Raw genomic sequence first — 22,044 nt, forward strand, 5'->3', positions numbered from 1 at the left:
TCCATGGCAGCTGCCTGCAAAGTCTGTCAAGCCACACCATGGACACACTGATGGAAGAACCCGATGCCTCCACTACAGGAGCTGACAGTGAATACCCCGAGCAGAAAGAGATAGAGGAAGAGAAAAACAAATGATTGCAAAACATCACTTGGGGGCAACTGGAAAGTAACAACTTGAATATGTGTGCTTGTAACGTAGCTATTAGAGGCTGTGATTTTGTGTATAAAACCACCTGTATTTGCTAGCCAGTTGCTAATAAGAAACTACACCTTGTATTGTATGGATTTGTCATTTGTAATAAGAGATGTTAGAGCATGCAAATTTTCTAATATGATGGTAGTGTTATAAGCAGGTATTGATAGCAGATACATAAAACAAAAAAGGGGGAGTTCAGGGTTAACCGCACAAGAACGTAAAATGAAAGTTTTTATGCTTTGAATTTTTAAATCGCTGGACAGAGGATGGACCTCCTATACATCTCCATTTGGGGGGTTCTAAGAATTTTGAACAGGGGAAAGCTCATGTTAAAGTACGTAATCTTGAAACTCATGAATGGGAAGGCCTGTTTCCTTTAATAACCTGAGGACAAGGGCATGCTTGTGTTTCCACAGATAAAGAACCTTGTTGGGTCCCTGCACAATGGGCTCGTCCTGCCTTGTCTTCTGTCTCTTCATCACAAGAGGACTGACCCTACCGTGGTTTCCCGCCCAGCCGAAAGAGAACATCTGTAGCCAACGTGACAGGACAAGACACCCTGTTCCTGTTGGTTGCCACATGTATGAGTCCTTTCAGACTGCTATTGGAAGCAATGGCAGCCTCCAATCCTGTGGACACATTGGATGGCTGGAGGGTATAACAACACAGCAGCAAGAAATCGATTTGTTAAGATCTGTAAAAATGGATATGTATCTGTACTTTCATTATATAGTTTGAAACCAATTCTTAGTGCAGAATGTTAACTCTTCTTTAACTGTTTATTTGCTAGGCTAGGAGCACGATTGAAAAAATTGTATTAAGAGAGTTTGTTTTGTTAGTTTTTACTAGCTTATACAGTTTCTTATTAATCTAGCTGTTAAGCAGGTGTTGATAGTTAATACACAAAAGAGAGATGGAGTGAGTTGTGGGGAGTGAAGGTGATAAGATTTGCATGAAGAACAGTTTGGGAATGAGCTCTGAGGCCTTGGTGCTTGACAAGCCCTGGAGTGATAAGTTGGGGTGTTGAATGACAGGGAAGGTCAAAGAGCAAGCCTTGGGGGGATGGGCCAGGATGTATCTGTGGAAGGAATCTCAGTTGGAGGCCAGAGAATGTGGGAGTTGTGAGAGGGTCTGCAGCATTGTGTTTGGACTACAGGGGCCAATGAGATTGAACACTGTATGTATGGAAAGTTGGGAAAGTACCGAACAAGGGGATAAAAAGGGCTTGGTGGTAATAAATGAAGATTTGAGTCTCTGCATCAACTTGAGTCCGTGTCATGAAATGTCACAGTGAGTAATTATAAAGAAAAAGGATAAAATATGGATCCCTGTGAAAATTCTGATGGGTCAGATGAATAGAGAATTCAGGGACTGAAGTATTTGAAATGCAGCCTTCATTAATATTTTGTCTCTCTTATCTCTGACTAATTTATTTTATGGATGCAGAGATCTGTTCCTGCTGATGTTTCAAGATGATTATCAGGCAACCTTACTGGTTTTTGAGCTGTTTCTTAAGCAGGAATTCTCAACATTTCTTAAAGGCTTGTGCTGGATTTTTGCATTTCCCTTTGTTTGAAGACATGTCACCAAGTCACTATTTTTATGTGTTATCTATCAGGAAATTTCCAGGTGATTCTCTCTTGCCTCTAGCAGATACAGAAGGTACTGATACCCAGTGGGATCATGGTCCAATCACGTTGTGCCAGTTGCCCCAGGAAAAAGGCTAGAAATTGTGAAAAAAAAATTCGTAGTAACCAAGGTGCAAACATCTGTCTGCTCTCCAAACATGATACTCCTGAGCAAATAATACAGAGAAAACTGATCAAATTAATTTGGCTTTTATTCTACTTGTTTTCATCTATAAGATATTCACAAATATTCATGATTTTGCTCAAAACCCAAAAAATTGTTGTTAAGTTCCAGGTGGCATAAGGTTTATGAGATCTTTTCTATTAGTGTGGTGTCAACCATCTCCAATATAGCTTGCCCAGGGAGAAGGAATCTCAAGGCAAAGCATGCAGCTCCTGCTCTGTCTTAATCCTCATTGCCAGCAACACGGAAAGCAAAGCTGTTCCAGCTCAGCACAGAGATTATGTGAGGAAGCTACAGGTACAAACATGATAACCAAGAGAGATGATTTATCTGGTAGGTATTTACTGATAGTGAGAAATAAAATCTGTCACTTAAAAAGCACACAGGCTTCCTGCTGATAGTACTGCACTTCCTTGATCACCTACTGGCTATCCAGCCCTTTGCCCTTGTTTGCATCTGAAAATAGTCAGAAGAGATAGGACTGGCACCTGAACAGACTTGCAGGGTACACCATATGTGAGCAAAGATGTCACTGTCTGACTACTCTAGGCAGCATGCCTAGCTGTCTAGTGTCTAAGGAAGGGGCTGTAGGAACAGTTGTAGGAGATTGTCCAAAGGTACCTCCAGGAGGACTGCATGTGGAGTGTCTCTGTTTCTGTGAAGATACACTTTCCCTGATAGCTGCCTTTGAGAAAGTTTTGTGTGGTGGAAGGCTTCTGTGTGCAATGGTCTGTAAGCAAACTGGTTTTGGCGCAAGCATAAATGCAACTGAGCTACCTGAGCTTACAAATGTAGCTCAAGATGATATAGATGACAACGTAAAATGATAATTTTCATTACATGGTTCAATAGTCCAGTGTACAAGAAACTGCATGCAAAGAAGTTTTCTCATTACTTAAAGCTGGCTTTACTATTAACGCACATTGTGTTCACCTTTAAGAGCTTCAGGCTCAATAACAGGTTCAATACTGTTCATACTGTTTGCTCTGCTGAATAAGACACAGAGGAAGAAGATACTTTATTAAAAGAGAAGAATCATACGTCTTATTCTGTATAGCTTATTCCTTTTTTTTAAAAAAAAATCTAAATCTACTCCATGCATGCATACGTTTGTGTGACTTTAATAAAAGTGCATTTACAATGTTAGACACTGTAACCCATCACTATAAATGCCACTTTGGCAGTCGCACTTCAGCAATATTTTTTAGTTATGATGGAAACGTGAACTAAGCTTGCAGTGCTCAGTCTGGGGCCTAAGGAAGACCCCTGTCATGAGCAGTAGTGGCAAGTGCAGCTCTGCCTAATGAAAAGCCTTGGGCCCTGATTCAGAGCCCACCAGAAGCAATGCACACTCTCATCAGCTGCAGAGGACTGCACAGTAGAGCTTACATTTGATAGAGCAAAGTTTAAAGTATGTCCTGCCCATGAGTTGACACATTTTGACATATCCCATGGCAACAAGCAAAATGAACCATAACATATCTTATTTGCTTTGTACCTCGCAGGGCCTTACGCTGACAAGGGTGACAGTCTTCCCCTGGCATCTGAGCTTCCCAGCCTCACACTCGGTCATGGTCTGATGGGCAGCAGAGCCACCCACTTCAGCACAGATCTGGATGCCTCCCTCCTCGCATGGCCCATCTTTGTCACAAACACAGCTGTTGGATTGTGCTAAGTAAAAGCACATAGGAAAATACTCAGGATGGCAGCCGACTCAACAAAAAGCAGACTAAAATATTCACAGCAAAACTGCAGGATTAACAGCAATTTTCTGGAGGGTACAAGAAAGCACAAGACATGGCCCTGTTGGAGTGGGTCCAGAGGAGGGCCACAGAGATGATCAGAGAGCTTGAGTACTTCCCTTCTGAGGTCCTGCTGAGAGAGTTGGGGCTGTTCAGTTTGGAGAAGAAAAAGCTCAGGGGAGACCTTATTGTGGCCTTTTAATACTTAAAGAAATACTTACAAGAAAGACATAAGAAAGAACAGACCTTTTAGTATGACCTGTAGTGATAGGACAAGGGGTAATGGTTTTAAACTAAAATCAATTTGGTTCAGACTAGATATGCTTTTTATGTTGAGTGTGGAGAAACTCTAGAACAGGTTTCCCAGGAAGGTGGCAGATTCCTCTTCTATGGAAACATTCAAGGTCAGACTGGGCAAGGCTCTGAGAAATGTGATCTAATTGAAGATGGGAATGCCATCCAGAAGGACCTTGACATGCTTGTGAGGTGGGCTGATGCCAACCTTATGAAGTTTAACCATGTCAAGTGCAAGGTCCTACACCTGGGTCGGAGGGATCAGTCCCTTTGTTAGGGACTGCAGTGATAGGACAAGGGGTAACGGGTTAAAACAAAATAGGGGAAGTTTAGATTGGATATAAGGAGGAAGTCTTTACTGTAAGGTGACGCACTGGAATGGGTTGCCCAAGGAAGCTGTGAATGCTCCATCCCTGGCGGTGCTCAAGGCCAAGCTGGAGAGAGCCTTGGGTGACATGATTTAGTGTGAGGTGTCCCTGCCCATGGCAGGGGGATTGGAACCAGATGATCATAAGGTCCTTTCCAACCCTAACTATTCTATGATTCTATGATTCTATGTCCCTGCTCATTGCATGGAGGTAGTGGACCAGATGGCTTTTCAAGGTCACTCGCAACCCAAATTATTATATGGTTTTATGATTCTATAATTCTGTGATTAAAGGAATAGAAACCAAGAAGCCATACTAGAGGACCAGTAAGCTGAGAGAGTTGGGGTTGTTCAGACTGAAGAAGAGAAAGCTCCAGAAATAATGTATTGTGGCCTTTCAGTACTTAAAGGGGGCTTTTAAGAAAGAGAGGGACAGACTTTTTAGCAGGGTCTGAAGCAATAGCACAAGGGGTAATGGTGTAAAACCAAAAGAAGTTAGATTTAAACTAGATATAAGGAAGAATTTTTTTATGATGAGGGTGGTGAAACACTGGAGCAGGATGCCAAAAAAGCAGGTTGCCCAGAGATGCTCCATCCCTGAAAATATTCAAGATCAGGTTGGACAGAGCTCTGAGCAACCTGTCACTGCTCAGTGCAGGGGATTGGAATCCTTTACAGGTCCCTTGCAACACAAACAATTCTATGATTGCCATATTTCTTTTCCTAACCAGAAGCAATATTAGCTGATATTCAGGTTCAGTGGAAAAACTAGAAGTGGAAACAAGGGGTGCACTGCTGGGGCTCCATCTGCTTCAAGGGGCTGATTGTTCTTACGGGAAAAGCTTGCTCAAGGTTCCTGAGATATTGCTCTCAAAGCATTCTTTGATGTTACTGCTTGAACTGGTTCATGTAGCTACTGTTCCAGAGTTCGGAGACCATGTAAGATGAGTGATCTGTCTTTGGACTGCGACAAACTGATCATTCCAACACTTACAAGTGGTATCTTTATTTACATACAGGCAGTTTCACTAAGATCAAAAGATCTAGTACTACAAATAAATGTGTGTAATTGTACCAGGGACAACAGATAAATAATCAGATAAGAAGAAGGTCCTATCTGAGATTTCTTTTTCATAACTATGTCTTTGTTCTGGTATTGTACTTTTTTGGTTTGTGGTTTTTTGTTGTTTTTTTTTTTTTTTGTCTCTGCTGAAGCTCCAGCCAGTTTTATAAACTTTTTATTTATTATTTTTCTCTGTTCAACCCTGTTACACAAAATAGGTGAACTCCCTGTCAAGTAATCATTTTATTTTCAAAATACGACAATAGCTGCTTTATCTGGGCACTTCTAAAAACCTTATTTACTTCTTTATCTTCCCATTTCAGGCAACCCTCCATTAAATGCAATGTAGTGTAGGACACTCAGGGAAATTAGATCAGGGAATCTGAAAACTTCCACAGCAGACAGATTGCAAAAGGCTAGGACTATTTCCTCTGAGGGAAGAGATATTCACCTTTGATCATGATATGAGAAACTGGAGATAGGCAGTGAAGTACTAACAAAAGTAGCTGTCCTAGCTAGTGTAGAATAAGACATTCAATTCTTTGTCATAAGATACTGCTGAGGGGACTACTCAGCTTCAGGAGAGGATTCCTGTGGCAGTCAGGACTCCCACAATTGCTGTGTTAAGGAATTCAAAACCAGTGGATACAGTGAATAAAGAGGTGGATAAGGGTTGCACCTCAGAATTCCAGAGTATCAACAAGGTAACTTGCTTACAGGGACTAAGAATAAGCTTTTTGTGTAGATAGTGCATTTTGTTACAATATCCTGCAGGCTTTTCTTTTCCATGGTTGGAGCTTCCTGCCATGATTGGGCACCAAACATTGAGCTGATGGTTTGAACCAGCTTAGCCATGCTGATGCTTCTAGGAAGAACTGGAGATATCTAGCTTGGATAGACCTACAGCTAATCTGTAATTGGGGAAAAAGATTTTGTTTTGATCATATAAACATTTTTTGCTTATAATTGCAAAGAATCTCTTACCATCACATTTTTCCCATGGACGGCACAATCCACACGATATCTCAGCTGCCTGAGGTACTTTGCAGTTTTCTTCATCAGTAAGAGAATATTTTCTGCCCATGCACTCCAAGGCATGCATCTTGCAAACAGTTAAATGTGTGTTTCTCTTGGTTCTTTGATCTGTAGCACAGGTGTCCAGAGAAGGACTGGAAACAGAAGCAGGGATTGAGCTATTTACATGTGCTTTATCTTGGTACGCCTTGAAAAGACCTGAGGGAGTGGAAAATATTTAGGATCCACTTCAAATTTCCCTGTTCACTGAAGTATATCCTAAGAGTGCAGCAAGGAAACTTGAGACATAGACATGTGAGTAATTCAGACTCATTTCCACAGGATGCTACATGTCAGGAGAGTCAGGATTTGTCTCCTCAAAAGGACAGGAATACTACTTGGTATTTGCCATTGACCTCAGTAGCAGTGAGAGCAGGACTTCTGTTAAAAAGAGTTCAGCTCTCCTTTATTTGGTAATATACTATATATGCACACACCTAAGCAGATACAGAAAACATTTCATTTACATATAATGATACACACACAGAGGAACATATATTAAAATATTTTGTAACTGTTTCTTAATTGCAAGACATTAGAATACACTTAAAGACTTTTTCTCTGCTGTTCTTTAAAAGCCTCAGCTTTTACTGAATAAAATGTTATGATCCAACACCAGAGACCAAAGATACTTCTGGAAATCCTCATACATCTCCACAAAAAATTTATGAAAAATCTGCTCAAGTTATCCAGGGAATTTGTTCGTATATTTTTTAACATTCAGATATTGTTCTAACACCTGCAAAAGCTAAACCTTAAACAATGTTTGCTTTGGGGACAGTTAAAGGAAGTCATCATCATTTGTGTTTCATGCTTCAGTATAGGAGGGGAAGAAACAGCCATTCCACTATTTCTGGACTTTAATGTCAAATCCAAAGCTTCTCCACTTGTCCTCAATGCAATCAGTGGCATCTGTGTGATTTGAACAAAAAAAGTGCCTCTCTGGAGCAGGGCATGCCTGGCATCTCCTGGACATTACAGCCACAGGTACGGTGCTGTGTAGGAGAGATGAGAGACAGGCTCCAAGGGAATGGAGAGCATTGAAATACAGCCCCAAAGGCTTATTTTCAGCACAGCTCCTCCTTTTGAGCTCACAAACACTCCCACAGAAACTTTAAGTGTCTAATGGGTCAGTTCTGAGGGTGAACCTCAACTAAACAGGTGTTTGTTGGTGAGGAAAGGCTGATAAGGAGCAGGCAAATGGCCTTAATGAGCTTCAGAAGGCTGCCTGAAGGGAAGGATATTTCCCTCTGAAAATGGTTGTCAAAGCATAGAAGACAGATTTGGAAGAAGGAAGTCTAATAAGAAAGCCCTGACTCAAACCTTGCTCATTTGTTGGCCAAGTGTTTAGGTGTTTTGTTTATTTGTTGGTTGGTTTGTTTCCCTGGGACTTAGGAAGGTGGTTTTGATCTATAAATAGGCCACTGAGGAAAAGCGCCTGCTCCAAGCTTTGGGGATGGTCCTCTGAGAGATGATTCTGAAGACTCAAAAGAGCTAACTTTACAGAAAAGCAAATCAAGGAATTAATTCAACACATCCCATAGCCAAGCAGGTATTCAGTCATCCCCAGGCCAGCAGGGCTCCATCACGTAATGGTTACTTGAGAAGACAAACACCATCATTCTGAATGCCCCCCACTTTCTTCTTTATATGCTGAGCATGACATTGTACAGTGTGGGATATCCCTTGGCTCCACTGGGGTTTGTGTCCCCTTCCAACTTCTTGTGCACCCCCAGCCTCAGGTGGGGTAAGGAGCAGAAAAGGCCTTGACTGTGTAACTACTGCTCAGCAGTAACTAAAACATACATGCCTGTATTATCAACTCTGTTTCCAGCACAGATCCAAAACATAGCCCCATACTAGGTACTGTGAAGAAAATTAACTCTACCCCAGCCAATATGCAGCACCTAGCATCTGATAAAGGCCTGTGCATTTGTCTGCATTATACTGTTTACTCGTTTGGTTGCAAAGACCGTGACTGCACCGATTTGTAATGTGAAAGTTATCCTTACAGACAGGTATAAGAAAAACTACATCTTTAAATATCACCTTCAGTTTGGAAGAACAAGTTTGATCCAGTGAAAACATCTACTCTGTAATTAAGTTGTTTACTGTAAGTTGTTCAGAGGCCTTCTTTATTTGCCTGAGTAATAAATCTCAGCACCTGAGTCTTAAAGTCAAAATCTTGTACACAAGGCTACGTAATTTAGCTGGAAAGATCAAGGCCAGGTACAAGTGCACTAATCTCTTTGCTTTTCCCCTTAGCAACACCCAAAAGAGGGGAAGGAGGCTGATTCAACCAGCTTCAAAGGTTAAACGCAGGAGCTCATGGTCCATGTTGCCAATTTCTTGCTGCAGTATAATCTCTCAAACTGTCTTGAAAGTGCTTCCCGTGTTTGCTACAGCTGGGGTAGCTGGCAGAAAGCCAGTGGAAATCAACATGTTTAGATGAGTAAGAAAAAGGAGGGAGAATCTGTACCCATAAGAGAAATTTGCACCTATTACAGGGCTGGGAGCATCTCAATAGTGCCAGAAAAATGATTAGAGGTAAGAAAGAATCTTCGTGTAAAGTGAGAAATTCAGTACCTTTTACCTGAAAAAGGAGGCTTGGATAAGAACAAGCTTTTACTAAAGCACATATCATGAGAAATGGAATAGCATATATAATTCAGCAAATACTTTTTCTCTCTTTCACCTACAATGAGAGGCAGGCAACTCTTGGTGAAACTAAACAGTGAAAAATTCAGCATCCTGGAAATCATTTTATCTTCTGAAATTGTATTCAAGACCCTAAGTTTTAATACAAAACAGGCCAAGAACTCTTAGGAAGACATAGGTGCTACACAAAGTAAAAAAGAAGGGCTAATACTTAAAAATTATCAAATCTTATGTTTCACTGTGGATATAGTCTTTAGCTACCAGAAATCTGTATTAACACACTAACTGTGCTCTGACCTCTTCCTTTCACAAGGGTAAACTTACACAGAATAGTTGGTGTCTGGAGTGCTAAATTCTCTTTGTGCCTAAAAGATGAGGACTGCATCAGAGTGGAATGGTCCTGACCTTAGTAACTCCTGTGCTGTGCCTGGGAATTATCCAGTAGTCGGCCCAAAATCTTTACAAGGGGCTGTTTTAGCAGTTTAGAAGCTCTGGTACCCAGAATCATTCCCTTTCTCTAACTGATGAGGACAGATGTAGCCTAAGGCACTACATCATGAGCAACAAATTTCCCCTCACCAGCCTGTTGGGGTTCTTGTGCTGTCCCTGGAAGTCTCAGTTGCTAGTGTCTTGGAAACTGAAAGGATCTATGATGGCTCTGATTCCCAAATTGCCTCACAAAATCTTCTTTCCAGCACTCTTCTGAGCAGAGGCTAGTGCTGAAAGTCACTGCCACAGCAAAGCAAGCCAAGTTACTTCTGGTCTCTGAGGAAGGACCAAGATCTGCTTCCATGCCCTATTCCTACAGCCTTACAGTCTGGCAGACTGGTCTGCTTTGACAGCTGATGTTTTATCCTTCTATTATTAGATGTCTTATTTCAAGACAGAGTTAAATAGACAGCATCAGCTAACAGAAATGACTGTTATCTATCTTCCTGCCATTCTGAATATAATTATTAAAAAATAGAAACAGGCAAGAGTAGATTAATTATAACTGAAACCTGAATGCATAACTGAATGTAATTCATTCAGCTTCCAAGGTTATTGTGACTCTGCCCAAGGCTTTCCCTAGCACTGTGAACTCCTCTCATCTTCTATGTAACTAATCTCATCACACCAATGAACTAGAGGAGGGGTTGTTTCCTCACTTTAATGAGTTTTGAAACAAAAAGAGTAGGACCAGATTATTTAAAATATTTAGTTGTTTGTTTAAGGACAGAATAGTCTTAGCAGAGTGCTTACAAACCGAGTTTGTATTGGAAACTCCAATATTATTGCTGAGGTGCGTAGCTCGAGAGAGGACACCTTCAACACCGGAGCAGGGGGAAGCTCAGCTTCCAGGAGCCTCAACTCAGAGAGGCGAGAGACACCGAGGGAGCCTCAAGTCCTCGACGGGACCTGCCCAGGCGCCGGCAGCTCAGCTGAGGCGAGCAGGGACTCACAGCGGGCGGAGCCAGGAGGAGCGGCACCAGCCCTGAGTGGGTAAAAACCTGCCCCAGGGAGCGCGACCGAACAGGGGGCAACGGCGGGCAAACAGGTAGAGGCAGTTTGCGAGGGCCACCAGAGCGGGATGGTGAGCACTCGCCGTGTGAGCAGGGCCCTGTCTGGGAGCTCTGCTCTGGCTGCCCCGGCGGTGGCCAGCGTAGGCACTCAGACAGAGCTGATGGGAGGGGAGGCTGCAGGGCAGAGCTCGGGGTGTAGAGAGGAGAGTGCCTGCACTGGTCTGGTGAGGAGAGGGTGCTCAATGGGCAGGGCTGCACTCGGTGCTCCCTGGTGGAGGTCCTCCTGCAGCAGGGGCTGAGCTGCGGGATGCTGTTAATAGGCTGCGAGATGTCAGGGAAGCTGAGAGGAAGCAGGAATGCTTGCTCCTGGCCCAAACTGTGCAGGGGCCTCAAGAGTCCCCTGTAGCTCATGGAGGAAGGAAGGAGGCCGTTAACCCAGGAAACTGAGAAACCGTAACAAAAAAAAACAACATAAAAAAGAAGGAAAAGGACAATTAAAAGCAAGGGGCTTCCTCTTAAATCTGTTGTCCCCACTCAGAACCACTTTGAGGTTCTGCAGGGGGCTAACAAGGAAACACACTTGCACCATGAAAAACTGGCTGATGCACTGGTAAAGAAGATCACTACTGGTGCTGCCAGGAAAAAGTGGTGGGTCATAGTAGTAGGGGACTACTTTGCCAGGCATAGAGGCACCCATCTGTCAGCCTGACCCAGTCTCAAGGGGGGTGTGTTGCCTACCAGGGGCACGGATCAGGGATGTTGCAGAAATGCTGCCTGGTCTAGTGAGTCCCACTATTACCCACTTTGTGATCCATGCGGTGCTAGTGATACAGACAGCAGTAGCCTGCAGAACATTAAGATGGACTACAGAGCCCTGGGAGAGGTGGTTAGGGGCTCTGGAGCTCAGACAGTCTTTTTATCAATTCTCCAGGATAAAGGGGAGGACTTGAAAAGGCTAGGAGGATTGGCCAGGTTAATAAATGGTTAGAATGGTAGTGCCATAGTCAGGGGTTTGGGTATTTAGAACATGAGACTCAATGTGAGAGGCCAGGTCTACTGCGGGCTGGCAGAGCTGGTTTTGGTAGGAGGCTTGCCAGGCTGGTCAAGAAAGCTTTAAACTAGATGTGTTGGGGGAGGAGGCATCATTCCATCCCAACACACCCAGTCAGTTGCCAATACCTGTAATAAATGCTTGGAATGATGCAGAGATATTTCAGCCCCTCTAACCAATGACTCGGCTTCATTTGGAGTTTGGTTCAAATGCCTTTCTACAAATGCCCATAGTACGAGGAATAAACAAGAGGAATTAGAGATGTGTGCATGTCTATGGGGGTATGATATAAAAGGTATCACAGAAACATGGTGGGATGGCTCCTATGACTGGAGTGTTGGAATGGAAGGTTACAGGCTCTTTAGAAAAGACAGGCCCAGCAGGCAGGGAGGGGGAGTAGCTATTTATGTCACTGATAGGCTGGAGAGTATGGAACTCTGTCTGGGGACAGGTGAGCAGTCAACAAAGAGTCTGTGGGTCAGGGCCAAAGGGAGAACAGCGATGGGGGACTTTACAGAGACGATCTGTTACAAACGGCCTGATCAAGAGGACTCTGTGGAAGAAGTGCTCTATAGACAGATAGGAACAGCGTAATCCTCACAGGCCCTTGTCCTCATGGGGGACTTCAACCACCCTGACACCTGTTGGAGGGACAGTACTGCCCAGCACAAGCAGTCTAGGAGGTTCCTTGATTGTGTACAAGACAACTTCCTTCTGCAAGTAATAGAGGAGCCAACAAGGAGAGGTGCCATGCTTGACCTCGTGCTCACCAACAGGGAAGGGGTGGTTGGAAATGTGATGCTCCAGGGCAGCCTTGGTTGCAGCGATCATGAGATGGTCGAATTTGAGATCCTCAGGGCAGTGAGAAGAGCATGCAGAAAGATCATTGCCCTGAAATTCAGGAGAGCAGACTTTGGCCTCTTCAGGAACCTGCTGAGTAAGGTTCCATGGGATATAGCCCTAAGGGGCAGGGGGGCCCAAGACTGTTGCTTGATATTCAAGGATCACCTGCTACAAGCTCAGAAGTGTTGCATCACAACTGGAAGGAAGTGCGACAGGAGGGGCAGGAGACCTCCTTGGATGGATAAGGAGCTGCTGAGGAAAAAAGATGCTTATAAAAGGTGGAAGCAAGGACAGGTGGCCTGGGGAGAATACAGGGATGTTATCCGGGAAGCTAGGGACCAGGTTAGGAAAGCTGAGGCCCAGTTAGAATTAAACTTGGCTAGGGATGTGAAAGATAACAGGAAGAGATTCTATAGTTACACTGCAAATAAAAGACAGAGTAGGGACAACATGGGCCCTCTCCAGAAGCTATCAGGAGGCTGGCTACCCTGGATTTGGAGAAGGCTGAGGATCTTCATGACTTCTTTGCCTCAGTATTCACTGGCAAGTGCTCTGACCACACCACCCAAGTCTCGAAAGGCAGACACAGGGACTGTGAGAATGAAGACCTTAGGCCCAGTGTAGGAGAGGATCTGGTTCGAGACCATCTTAAGAACCTGAATGTGCACAAGTCCATGGGACCCGATGAAATCCATCCTCCGGTCCTGAAGGAGCTGGCAAATGAAGTTCCTAAGGCACTGGCCATCATATTTGAAAAATCATGGCAGTCAGCTGAAGTTCCCAGTGGCTGGAAAAAGGGAAATATAACCCCCATTTTCAAGAAGGGGAAAATGGATGACTGAGGGATTTACAGACCACTCAGACTCACCTCCATGCCTGGCAAAATCTTGGAGCAGATTCTCCTGGAAGGCATGCTAAGGCACATGAAAAACAACAAGGTGGTTGGTAACAGCCAGCATGGCTTCACTAAGGGGCAATCCTGCCTGACCAATTTGATGGCCTTCTATGATGGGGTTACAGAACTGATGGACAGGGGTAGAGCAGTTGATGTCATCTACCTAGACTTGTGCAAAGCATTCGACAGGACATCCTTGTCTCTAAATTGGAGAGACATCAATTTGATGGATGAACCACATGGTGGATAAAGAACTGGATGGATGGCCGCATGCAAAAACTTGTAGTCAATGGCTCAATGTCCAGCTGGAGACCAGTAACGAGTGGTGTCCCTCAGGAATCAGTGTTGGGACCGGTCTTGTTCTAGATATTTGTCAGTGGCATGGACAGTGGGATCGAGTGCGCCCTCAGAAAGTTTGCCGATGACACCAAGCTGTGTGGTTCAGTTGATACACTGGGGGGAAGGAATGCCATCCAGAGGGACCTTGACATGCTTGTGAGGTGGGCTTATGCCCACCTTATGAAGTTTAACCATGCCAAGTGCAAGGTCCTACACCTGGGTCAGAGCAATCCCAGGCACAGCTACAGGTTGGGCAGAGAAGAGATTCAGAGCGGCCCTGCGGAGAAAGACTTGGGGGTGTTGGTCGAGGAGAAACTTAACATGAGCCAGCAGTGTGCACTCTTAGCCCAGAAAGCCAACCGTATCCTGGGCTGCATCAAAAGGAGTGTGACCAGCAGGTCGAAGGAGGTGATCCTGCCCCTCTACTCTACTCTTGTGAGACCTCACCTGGAGTATTGTGTGCAGTTCTGGTGTCCTCAGCATAAAAAGGACATGGAACTGTTGGAACAAGTCCAGAGGAGGGCCACGAGGATGATCAGGGGGCTCGTGCACCTTTCGTATGAAGGCAGGCTGAGAAAGTTGGGGCTGTTCAGCCTGGAGAAGCCTGTGTGGAGACCTCATAGCAGCCTTCCAGTGTCTGAAAGGGGCCTATAATGATCCGGGGAAGGAGTCTTCATCAGGGACTGTAGTGGTAGGACAAGGGATAATGTGTCAAAACTTAAACAGGGGAAGTTTAGATTGGATATAAGGAGGAAGTTCTTTACTGTGAGGGTGCTGAGGCACTAGAATGGGTTGCCCAAGGAAGTTGTGAATACTCCATCCCTGGCTTTTTTCAAGGCCAGGTTGGACAGAGCCTTGGGTGGCATGGTTTAGTGTGAGATGTCCCTGCCCATGGCAGGGGGATTGGAACTAGATGATCTTAAGGTCCTTTCCAACCCTAAATATTCTATGATTCTAAGACCTTTGCATGCAGGACAATGGCCTCAGACTTTGGGCAAGTGCCCAGTGGATCTATAAAACCTGAAATAACCCCACCAAGCTGAATTCTGAAATGTTCAAATTGTGATAATTTGGCCTTAGAACCAGCTACCATGCAGGGCACTCTTGAGCTATGTGGCTGATGGAAAGTACACATCCTCTACTAAGAAGTTCTGCTACCTTAAGTCACTTGAGAAGACTGCAAAATTTCTTATTCCCACCATGCAAGGATAAGAAAATTTGGTCTGTTATCCTTGGATATCAATAATCACTTGTTTGGAGTTTCCAAACTCCTCAGCTCCTGCTGTGACATAAACCTGGCCAGATTTCTTATCTAGAACTCACACCCACTTTATAGGAGACTTCATCCAGTCTATGCAAGCCAGACCAAACGTGCTGAGCTCTTTGACACGTCTGACCATCAGCACCAGGTGGTCTCAGGAGTCCTGTTACCTCTATGTTTAGCAAAGAACAGAGAGCTACTGATTTCCTTACATTTCTCCTTCATTGCTTATTACAGAATACAGGCTTAAATCAAACAGGATTGCAGACTCTGGTCTGCAAGTTATGAGGTCAGGAAAGGTGATATGACTGGTCTGTGCATACTGCTGTATAAATGGAAGATTAGATTATTATGTCTTTTATAACTCTCCATTCTCTCAGCAGAGGAAAGAAATCTCTTTTATTTCTCTACTTTACTGCTGTGATGGTTTATGTCCCAAGGGACTCTCTTCTAACTTTTCCTCAATCTTCTAAATCTTAAAAATATCATTTTATCTTTTCCCATCTGTTTCATAGATCAAGTGGAGCTGAAATTATGCCTTCTTCTTCTCTCATTCAACCAAATTCCATCACTGCTAAGACCCACTGACAGCTCTGACAAGGCAGGTAAGTGATGAACAGGACGTTGAGTTGTAAAGCAAACAAAATACAATGCCTCCTCATATGAGTAAAGCTTTCTCATCTGTCATGAAATGAAGACTGAAGGAATTTAATTGGTCTTGAATAAAGTGAGAAATTGATTGCCAAAATCGTTTTGTACTTACCCACACTCATAGGGCATTTTGCACACACATTGCAACTGATGTATTTTTTCCCATGGTTGACATTTAGGCTCTGTCACTTCTGGTTTCATGCTAGGCTCTGAGGTAGAACACAGACAGTGCTATTCAGGTTCAGAAAACACGGGCTGTTAAAGGTCTTCTCTGAAATTATTCTATCAGTTGATCTTAAAAGGCACTGAATTATACAGCCATAACATAAAGTCACATCCTCCATGTTCATTAGAAGTATCTACTGCATGGGAAGAATCAACACTATTAAAAAGATACGATTTACTTTGCAAAGTTATGGCTCGGTAATCTATCCACAGGTCATGAGTCAGATGGAAGGGAACAGGTACTGTGTTCAAGGTTAAACATCCACTTAATTTCTGCGGCAGCTGGTTGAACTGTTGAACTTAGCAGTGCTGAATCACAGCTGGTAACAGCTTTACCACTAGGTTTCAGAGTTACTGGCTTCACTTAAAGAAAACCACAAGTTCCATCATTCATCCTCAATCTGCATTAACTTTAAAAACAAAAGCAATAGTGATTCTTGGGGAACTTTAGTCACTGCACATGTATTATTCTTTGAGTGCTATTTCAAGCTTGAAAATTAAATCAGCCTTTCCTAAACATTCTTCTGGAGATTTCTGTAGGAAGTAATTGCAAGACCTTGCTAAATCTGTAGAGACACACTTTCTGAGAAAGTTTTATCCTGATCTGTGTTTTAAATTACGTGTCTGTAGCTTTCTACTTTAACATAAAAATTTAATACTCCTTAATACTGTGTTCTATAAAACAAACCAAACAAATAAACATCTCTCTTATGGATTAAGACTTGGTAAGCAAAATTGACAGGATTGCAATACAGAGAGCAGGCATAACCCTGTGTTTATGCAGAGGGGAAATTTCCACCAAAAGTCACTGCATTATCTCCATCACTGGGGCTGTTGGTTGCATAGCTGACTGTTACTGACACTACTGCTGACTAAATATTCTTATCCAAATATATGTGTGCCACTGTGTCTGTGTATACACATCTTCTTAATTTTTATGCTTCTTAGCTCATATTTCTTGGGAGTTTTAACTGTTGTTCTAATCTAATTGTCCCTCGTTTTCTAAAAAAAACCAAAAAACAACAAAACACAACCCTTTTGTGCTAATGTAATGTTCCCATACAGCCAGACATAAGCTGTTTCTAAAGATGGAAGCATTGGAAATTGTTTTTAATTAATAACTGGAATTTGAATACAGGACGTAACAAAAAAAATTATGAAAAATCACTCACTAAGGCTAAGCCTAAGAAGTAATTGGCAACAGTACTTCCCTGCTCGTACTTTAACACTTCAGCAGCAGTGAGCTGTACAGATATTTCTTATGAAATCCTTTATACTTCATGTGGATACGACACAGAGGCAGATGACTTCCACTGGAAATCTCACAGGGTCGCTACCTTTTGAGGTCTAAGCCTGACTGTCACCTGCCTCTTACCTTAGGTGAGATAACCCCAGGCAGCAGTTGCCTGTTAAGAAGATGGACATGAAATGTAGGACACATGCCTAGTCTTCTACAGCAGTGTGTGTTTTCCACAAGCAAGGGTCTCCCCAGAGGTTTGAGAAAATCTGAGACCTTGGGTGAAGATGTGATTAGTTTGAAACAGCAAGCTGCTTGGATGCCTGTATATTACTGATCAGCATCATAGGAGTACTCTAGAGAAAGCCTTGTCTGCCTTTGACAGCTGGAAAAGGTGATTTGAGCTGCTGTATGTCACATAGTCCACTTACCTCTCTGCCAGTGCTTGCCGGTATCAACCCAGGTCTTAAACAGCTGTTACCATGAATTTGAAGCAGTATTTTCCCTTTGCTTCCAGTTAGAAATGTAGAATCGTAAGGGAAGGAAAGGACATTAAGATCATCTAGTTCCAATCCCCTTGCCATGAGCAGGGACACCTCACACTAAACCATGCCACCCAAGGCTCTGTCCAACCTGGCCTTGAACAAAGCCAGGGATGGAGCATTCACAACTTCCTTGGGCAACCCATTCCAGTGCGTCACCACCCTTACAGTAATGAACTTCCTCCTTATATCCAATCTAAACTTCCCCTATTTTTTTTTAACCCGTTACCCCTTGTCCTATCACTACAGTCCCTAATGAAGACTCCCTCCCCGGTTCATTACAGGCCCCCTTCAGATACTGGAAGGCTGCTATGAGGTCTCCACACAGGCTTCTCCAGGCTGAACAGCCCCAACTTTCTCAGCCTGTCTTCATAGGGGAGGTGCTCGAGCCCACTGATCATCCTCGTGGCCCTCCTCTGGACTTGTTCCAACAGTTCCATGTCCTTTTTATGCTGAGGACACCAGAACTGCACACAATACTCCAGGTGAGGTCTCACAAGAGCGGAGTAGAGGAGCAGGATCACCTCCTTCGACCTGCTGGTCACGCTCCTTTTGATGCAGCCCAGGATACGGTTGGCTTTCTGGGCTGCGAGCGTACACGGCCGGCTCATGTAAAGTTTCTCTTCGACCAACACCCCCAAGTCTTTCTCCACAGGGCTGCTCTGAATCTCTTCTCTGCCCAACCTGTAGCTGTGCCTGGGATTTCTATGACCCAGGTGTAGGACCTTGCACTTAGCATGGTTAAACTTCCTAAGTGGGCATGAGCCCACCTCACAAGCATGTCAAGGTCCCTCTGGATGGCATTCCTTCCCTCCAGCGTATCAACCGAACCACACAGCTTGGTGTCATCGGCAAACTTGCTGAGGGCGCACTCAATCCCACTGTCCATGTCCCTGACAAATATCTAGAACAAGACCGGTCCCAACACTGATTCCTGAGGGACACCACTCGTTACTGGTCTCCAGCTGGACATTGAGCTGTTGACCACAACTTTTTGAGTGCAGCCATCCATCCAGTTCTTTATCCACCATGTGGTTCATCCATCAAATTGATGTCTCTCCAATTTAGAGACAAGGATGTTCCTGGAGATTTACTCTGTATCAGCTGTGTGAATGTCATATAAGCAATAGGAGTCATCCAGCCCTGTCCTTACCTGCCATGAAATGCTGTGACGCACAGATCACCCTCCATGTAGAAAACCCTTATCTCTAAGGTGCAGCTTACATGTTAGCGGTGTTAAACAACATAGGTGGAGGGTAAAATATACTTGGAAAGCAGAATAGGCAGCATACATCCCAGGCAATCTCTCAAAATACTTTCAGAGACAATACTTAATAGCAACAGGGGAGTGGGAAGCAAAAAGCTGTAAGGAAACCTCACAAGAAATGTCTTATGGCATCTTTTTTGAACAGCCCACAGAAAACACCCACCCACATTTTCTGTGCTTCCAGCTGGTGATAGAAGTATGCTTCTCTATCACTATATCAGCTATAGCTCTGTCTATATCTTATCTACATAAGACACAGTCTGTCCAGGAAAGAAACTCCTGCACTGCACTTGAAGGACAGCAATGTCTTACCTGGTCTCTTGCACTGGATAGTCTTCAAGGAAGGAGACCACTTGAGACTGGGCTCGCACAAAATGGAGTGTGCCCCTTCTAAGTGCATTCCATGTGGACAAGACAGAGTTATTCTCTCACCGATCTCATACGCAGGTTTCCATAGCTCTCCTTGCAAGCCCCCCTCAAGGACGGGAGGAAGACAAGCAGTTTCTAACGATTGAAGGATTTGAGATAGCCACAGTGAAATCAGTGCATTGCAGAAAGCAGTCACATCATTTATGTTCTCCTAAATTTCTTAACAAATTGAATTGTAAGATTAGCTGATTTTCCTGTAGAAACATATCAATCATGTTAGCACAGGATACTAATTCATCATAGCAGGCAAAGGTGCAACACAAGGGACAGAGTGACAACATCTCCTACTGCCTGCAGGTTCAGCCATGGCTTGAGGAGTGTTTCTCTGTCCTTAGGACCCATGCTTCTGTTGAGTGTTCATACTAGAAAGTAACGCCCTAGTAGACAGATGTCATACATACAGGTCTCTGGGAAACTGTATACTGATATGCAAAATGGTGGCATTTAAACAGTGTGGACTAGCATTTATAGGCAGTCAGTCCTGATTGGAAGGAGGAAAGAATGGTGTTGAACTGCAGGTCTGAAAATTCCCAGGTCTATATGATCACACTCAAAGTTGACTCACAAATAAAATGTGCAGGGAAAAAAGAAAACCTAATGGTTACTGACCAGGTTAGAGGAGAAGAGTGAAGTTGGGAGATCATCCAAGATATAAAGTGATCCTTGGAGTTGTGTTCTTATGACAAGGTGGTTATTTGAGAACTTTGTGGTTGCCCAGTGCTGCCTCCTGACCTTTTCCTCAGGTGGCTTTAGATATAGACTCATTTCCACGGATCTTGGATATAGCCACAGGACTGAATTAAGTAACAAGTTTGTTTCCACAGGAAGTAATTCCTAGACTGAAATTTAGTCTCCCTCACTTTCAGCCTTCCTTAAAACGAGACTTTCTGGCATGTTTCTATTTCAGTATTATGACATCTGAATTTAAAATAAATCAATTGAGACCTGATTTTGTCTAGAGAACTGGGAAATGCAGATGCGTATTTTTTCCCCCATTATTGTTGGAAAGCAGATGTTCAGAGATGTTTCACTGGAATTCAGGAATGGAGTTGTATTTCAAATCAAAAAATAGTTAAACATACCCTGGCAATATCTGTCTCCAACTTGCCACTGTAAATTACTGCCACACTTAGCAACAGGGTCACCAACAAGAGAATATCCATGCCTGCAAGCATAAACAATGCTTTTCCCAGCAGGGTATAAGTTTTCAGCATTCTGAAAGAAAAAGAACAGGTGAAATTTTGGATACACTATCTAAAAACCACCAGCAGTGTTGAACTTCCTTAGATTCTGGAATGCAGTGGCTGAAGACAGCAAGAAGTATTAATGCCATTCTGCAATGCACTGGTAGGAGTGTCTAGAATACTGTGGGCAATTCTGGTTATCAATACCCAGCAAATGTAGTAAAAATGGAGATGATGCTGGTGGTTGGTAGAATACAGTGTATTTGGGCTATCTCCCTTAGCAAAGGGAGGGTTAGAGTTGAAGGTACCCTGTGACAGGGGTCTGGCAGTGGTACATCAGTGATGGAACAGTGCTATCCTGCCATTTTATGAATTGACTGCAAATATGGCTGTTGCGAAGCATTAGCGGGTTAACATAAGCTCTCGAACAGTCTTCCAGGGGAGAGTATATGCCTTTGCTAATTCTTAGGATGACACATTATCAGCTTCCTAAAGGTTAATGTGATACAGTCACTCAAAAGAGCTGGACTTGAAGATGTGAATCTTTTCTTACTTTAAATCTCACTTTCTTGTTTTTCTTTTATTTTTAGTGGGAAGTCTTGGCCAATGTTATGTAAACTTCAGCCAGGGAGAAATGCTGAGGGAGCTGCTATACAATAGCTCTGATACTAAACCTACCAAGATAAATACAAATTTACAAGTGAAAATCTGCATGAACTTTAACAGAGACACTGCAAGTAGGGATAGAACAGATAACAGAGTAATAGAAATAACTTACTTGAACAAATCCATTTTCCAAGAGAGGAGGAGGTGAACAGAACTCTGTGGGAGTTATGGATAAATCAAAACAGTGTGGTTCAATCAAGCTATGAATCAAACAAAAGTACAATTTAGTTTGAATTCAGTCTCCCTTCCTTGCAAAATTCTACACTTTTCATTGAAGCCCAAGACTATTATGCATTGCATTTACATCACAAGTATACTTAAACTGGGAACTGCCAGGTTATCTGAGAGAATGCCAAATAGAATGGAGTCAACTTTACCAGCTTTTACTCAATTTTCTTCTCTTACCTTGTATCAGATTCACAGCTGCTGAATTTCATTTTGTTTCAACTTAAATAAAAAAGCTCAGTAAGTGATCTCCATCCTGAGCTCAATTGCTTATGCACCCTCCTGAAATAGATTTTTAAACCTTCCTGCAGCTGTGTTCCAAATGGTTTTGTTTTTCTGCTTACCGAAAATGCTGCAACTCCTCATCTTCACATGATCTGCTTTCATGCTGCTCTCCTATGCAGGCCTTCCCATTGCCATGGGGGGATGGATTGTTGCAGCTCCGACTCCTTGATTTCCTCCCCCCTGAACAAGGACTCCAGGAAGACCAGCAGCTCCAGCGTCCATCAACAACACCTATGC

At 43.4% G+C, this 22,044-nt stretch overlaps 1 protein-coding gene across 1 annotated transcript in view; it reads right to left on the reverse strand.

The window, feature by feature from the left end:
- Window positions 1-3,087: 3,087 nt before the first annotated feature.
- The window catches only part of C7 (complement C7), a 28,460-nt gene continuing 9,503 nt past the window's right edge, over window positions 3,088-22,044 (reverse strand). Inside the window, exons 12-18 of the mRNA XM_061469480.1 lie at window positions 21,867-22,038; window positions 21,410-21,497; window positions 20,530-20,662; window positions 19,331-19,522; window positions 15,860-15,956; window positions 6,458-6,642; window positions 3,088-3,678 (exon numbers count right to left, since the gene is read on the reverse strand). Of these exons, the coding sequence (XP_061325464.1) occupies window positions 3,491-3,678; window positions 6,458-6,642; window positions 15,860-15,956; window positions 19,331-19,522; window positions 20,530-20,662; window positions 21,410-21,497; window positions 21,867-22,038 (1,055 nt within the window). The 3' untranslated portion in view covers window positions 3,088-3,490. The remainder of the gene's footprint in view (window positions 3,679-6,457; window positions 6,643-15,859; window positions 15,957-19,330; window positions 19,523-20,529; window positions 20,663-21,409; window positions 21,498-21,866; window positions 22,039-22,044) is intronic.

The sequence above is a fragment of the Pezoporus flaviventris genome, unplaced genomic scaffold, assembly GCF_033815535.1.
Source record: "Pezoporus flaviventris isolate CSIRO_AGI_PZ_B2104156 unplaced genomic scaffold, CSIRO_AGI_Pfla_v1 ptg000057l, whole genome shotgun sequence".
Taxonomy (NCBI): Eukaryota; Metazoa; Chordata; class Aves; order Psittaciformes; family Psittacidae; genus Pezoporus; species Pezoporus flaviventris.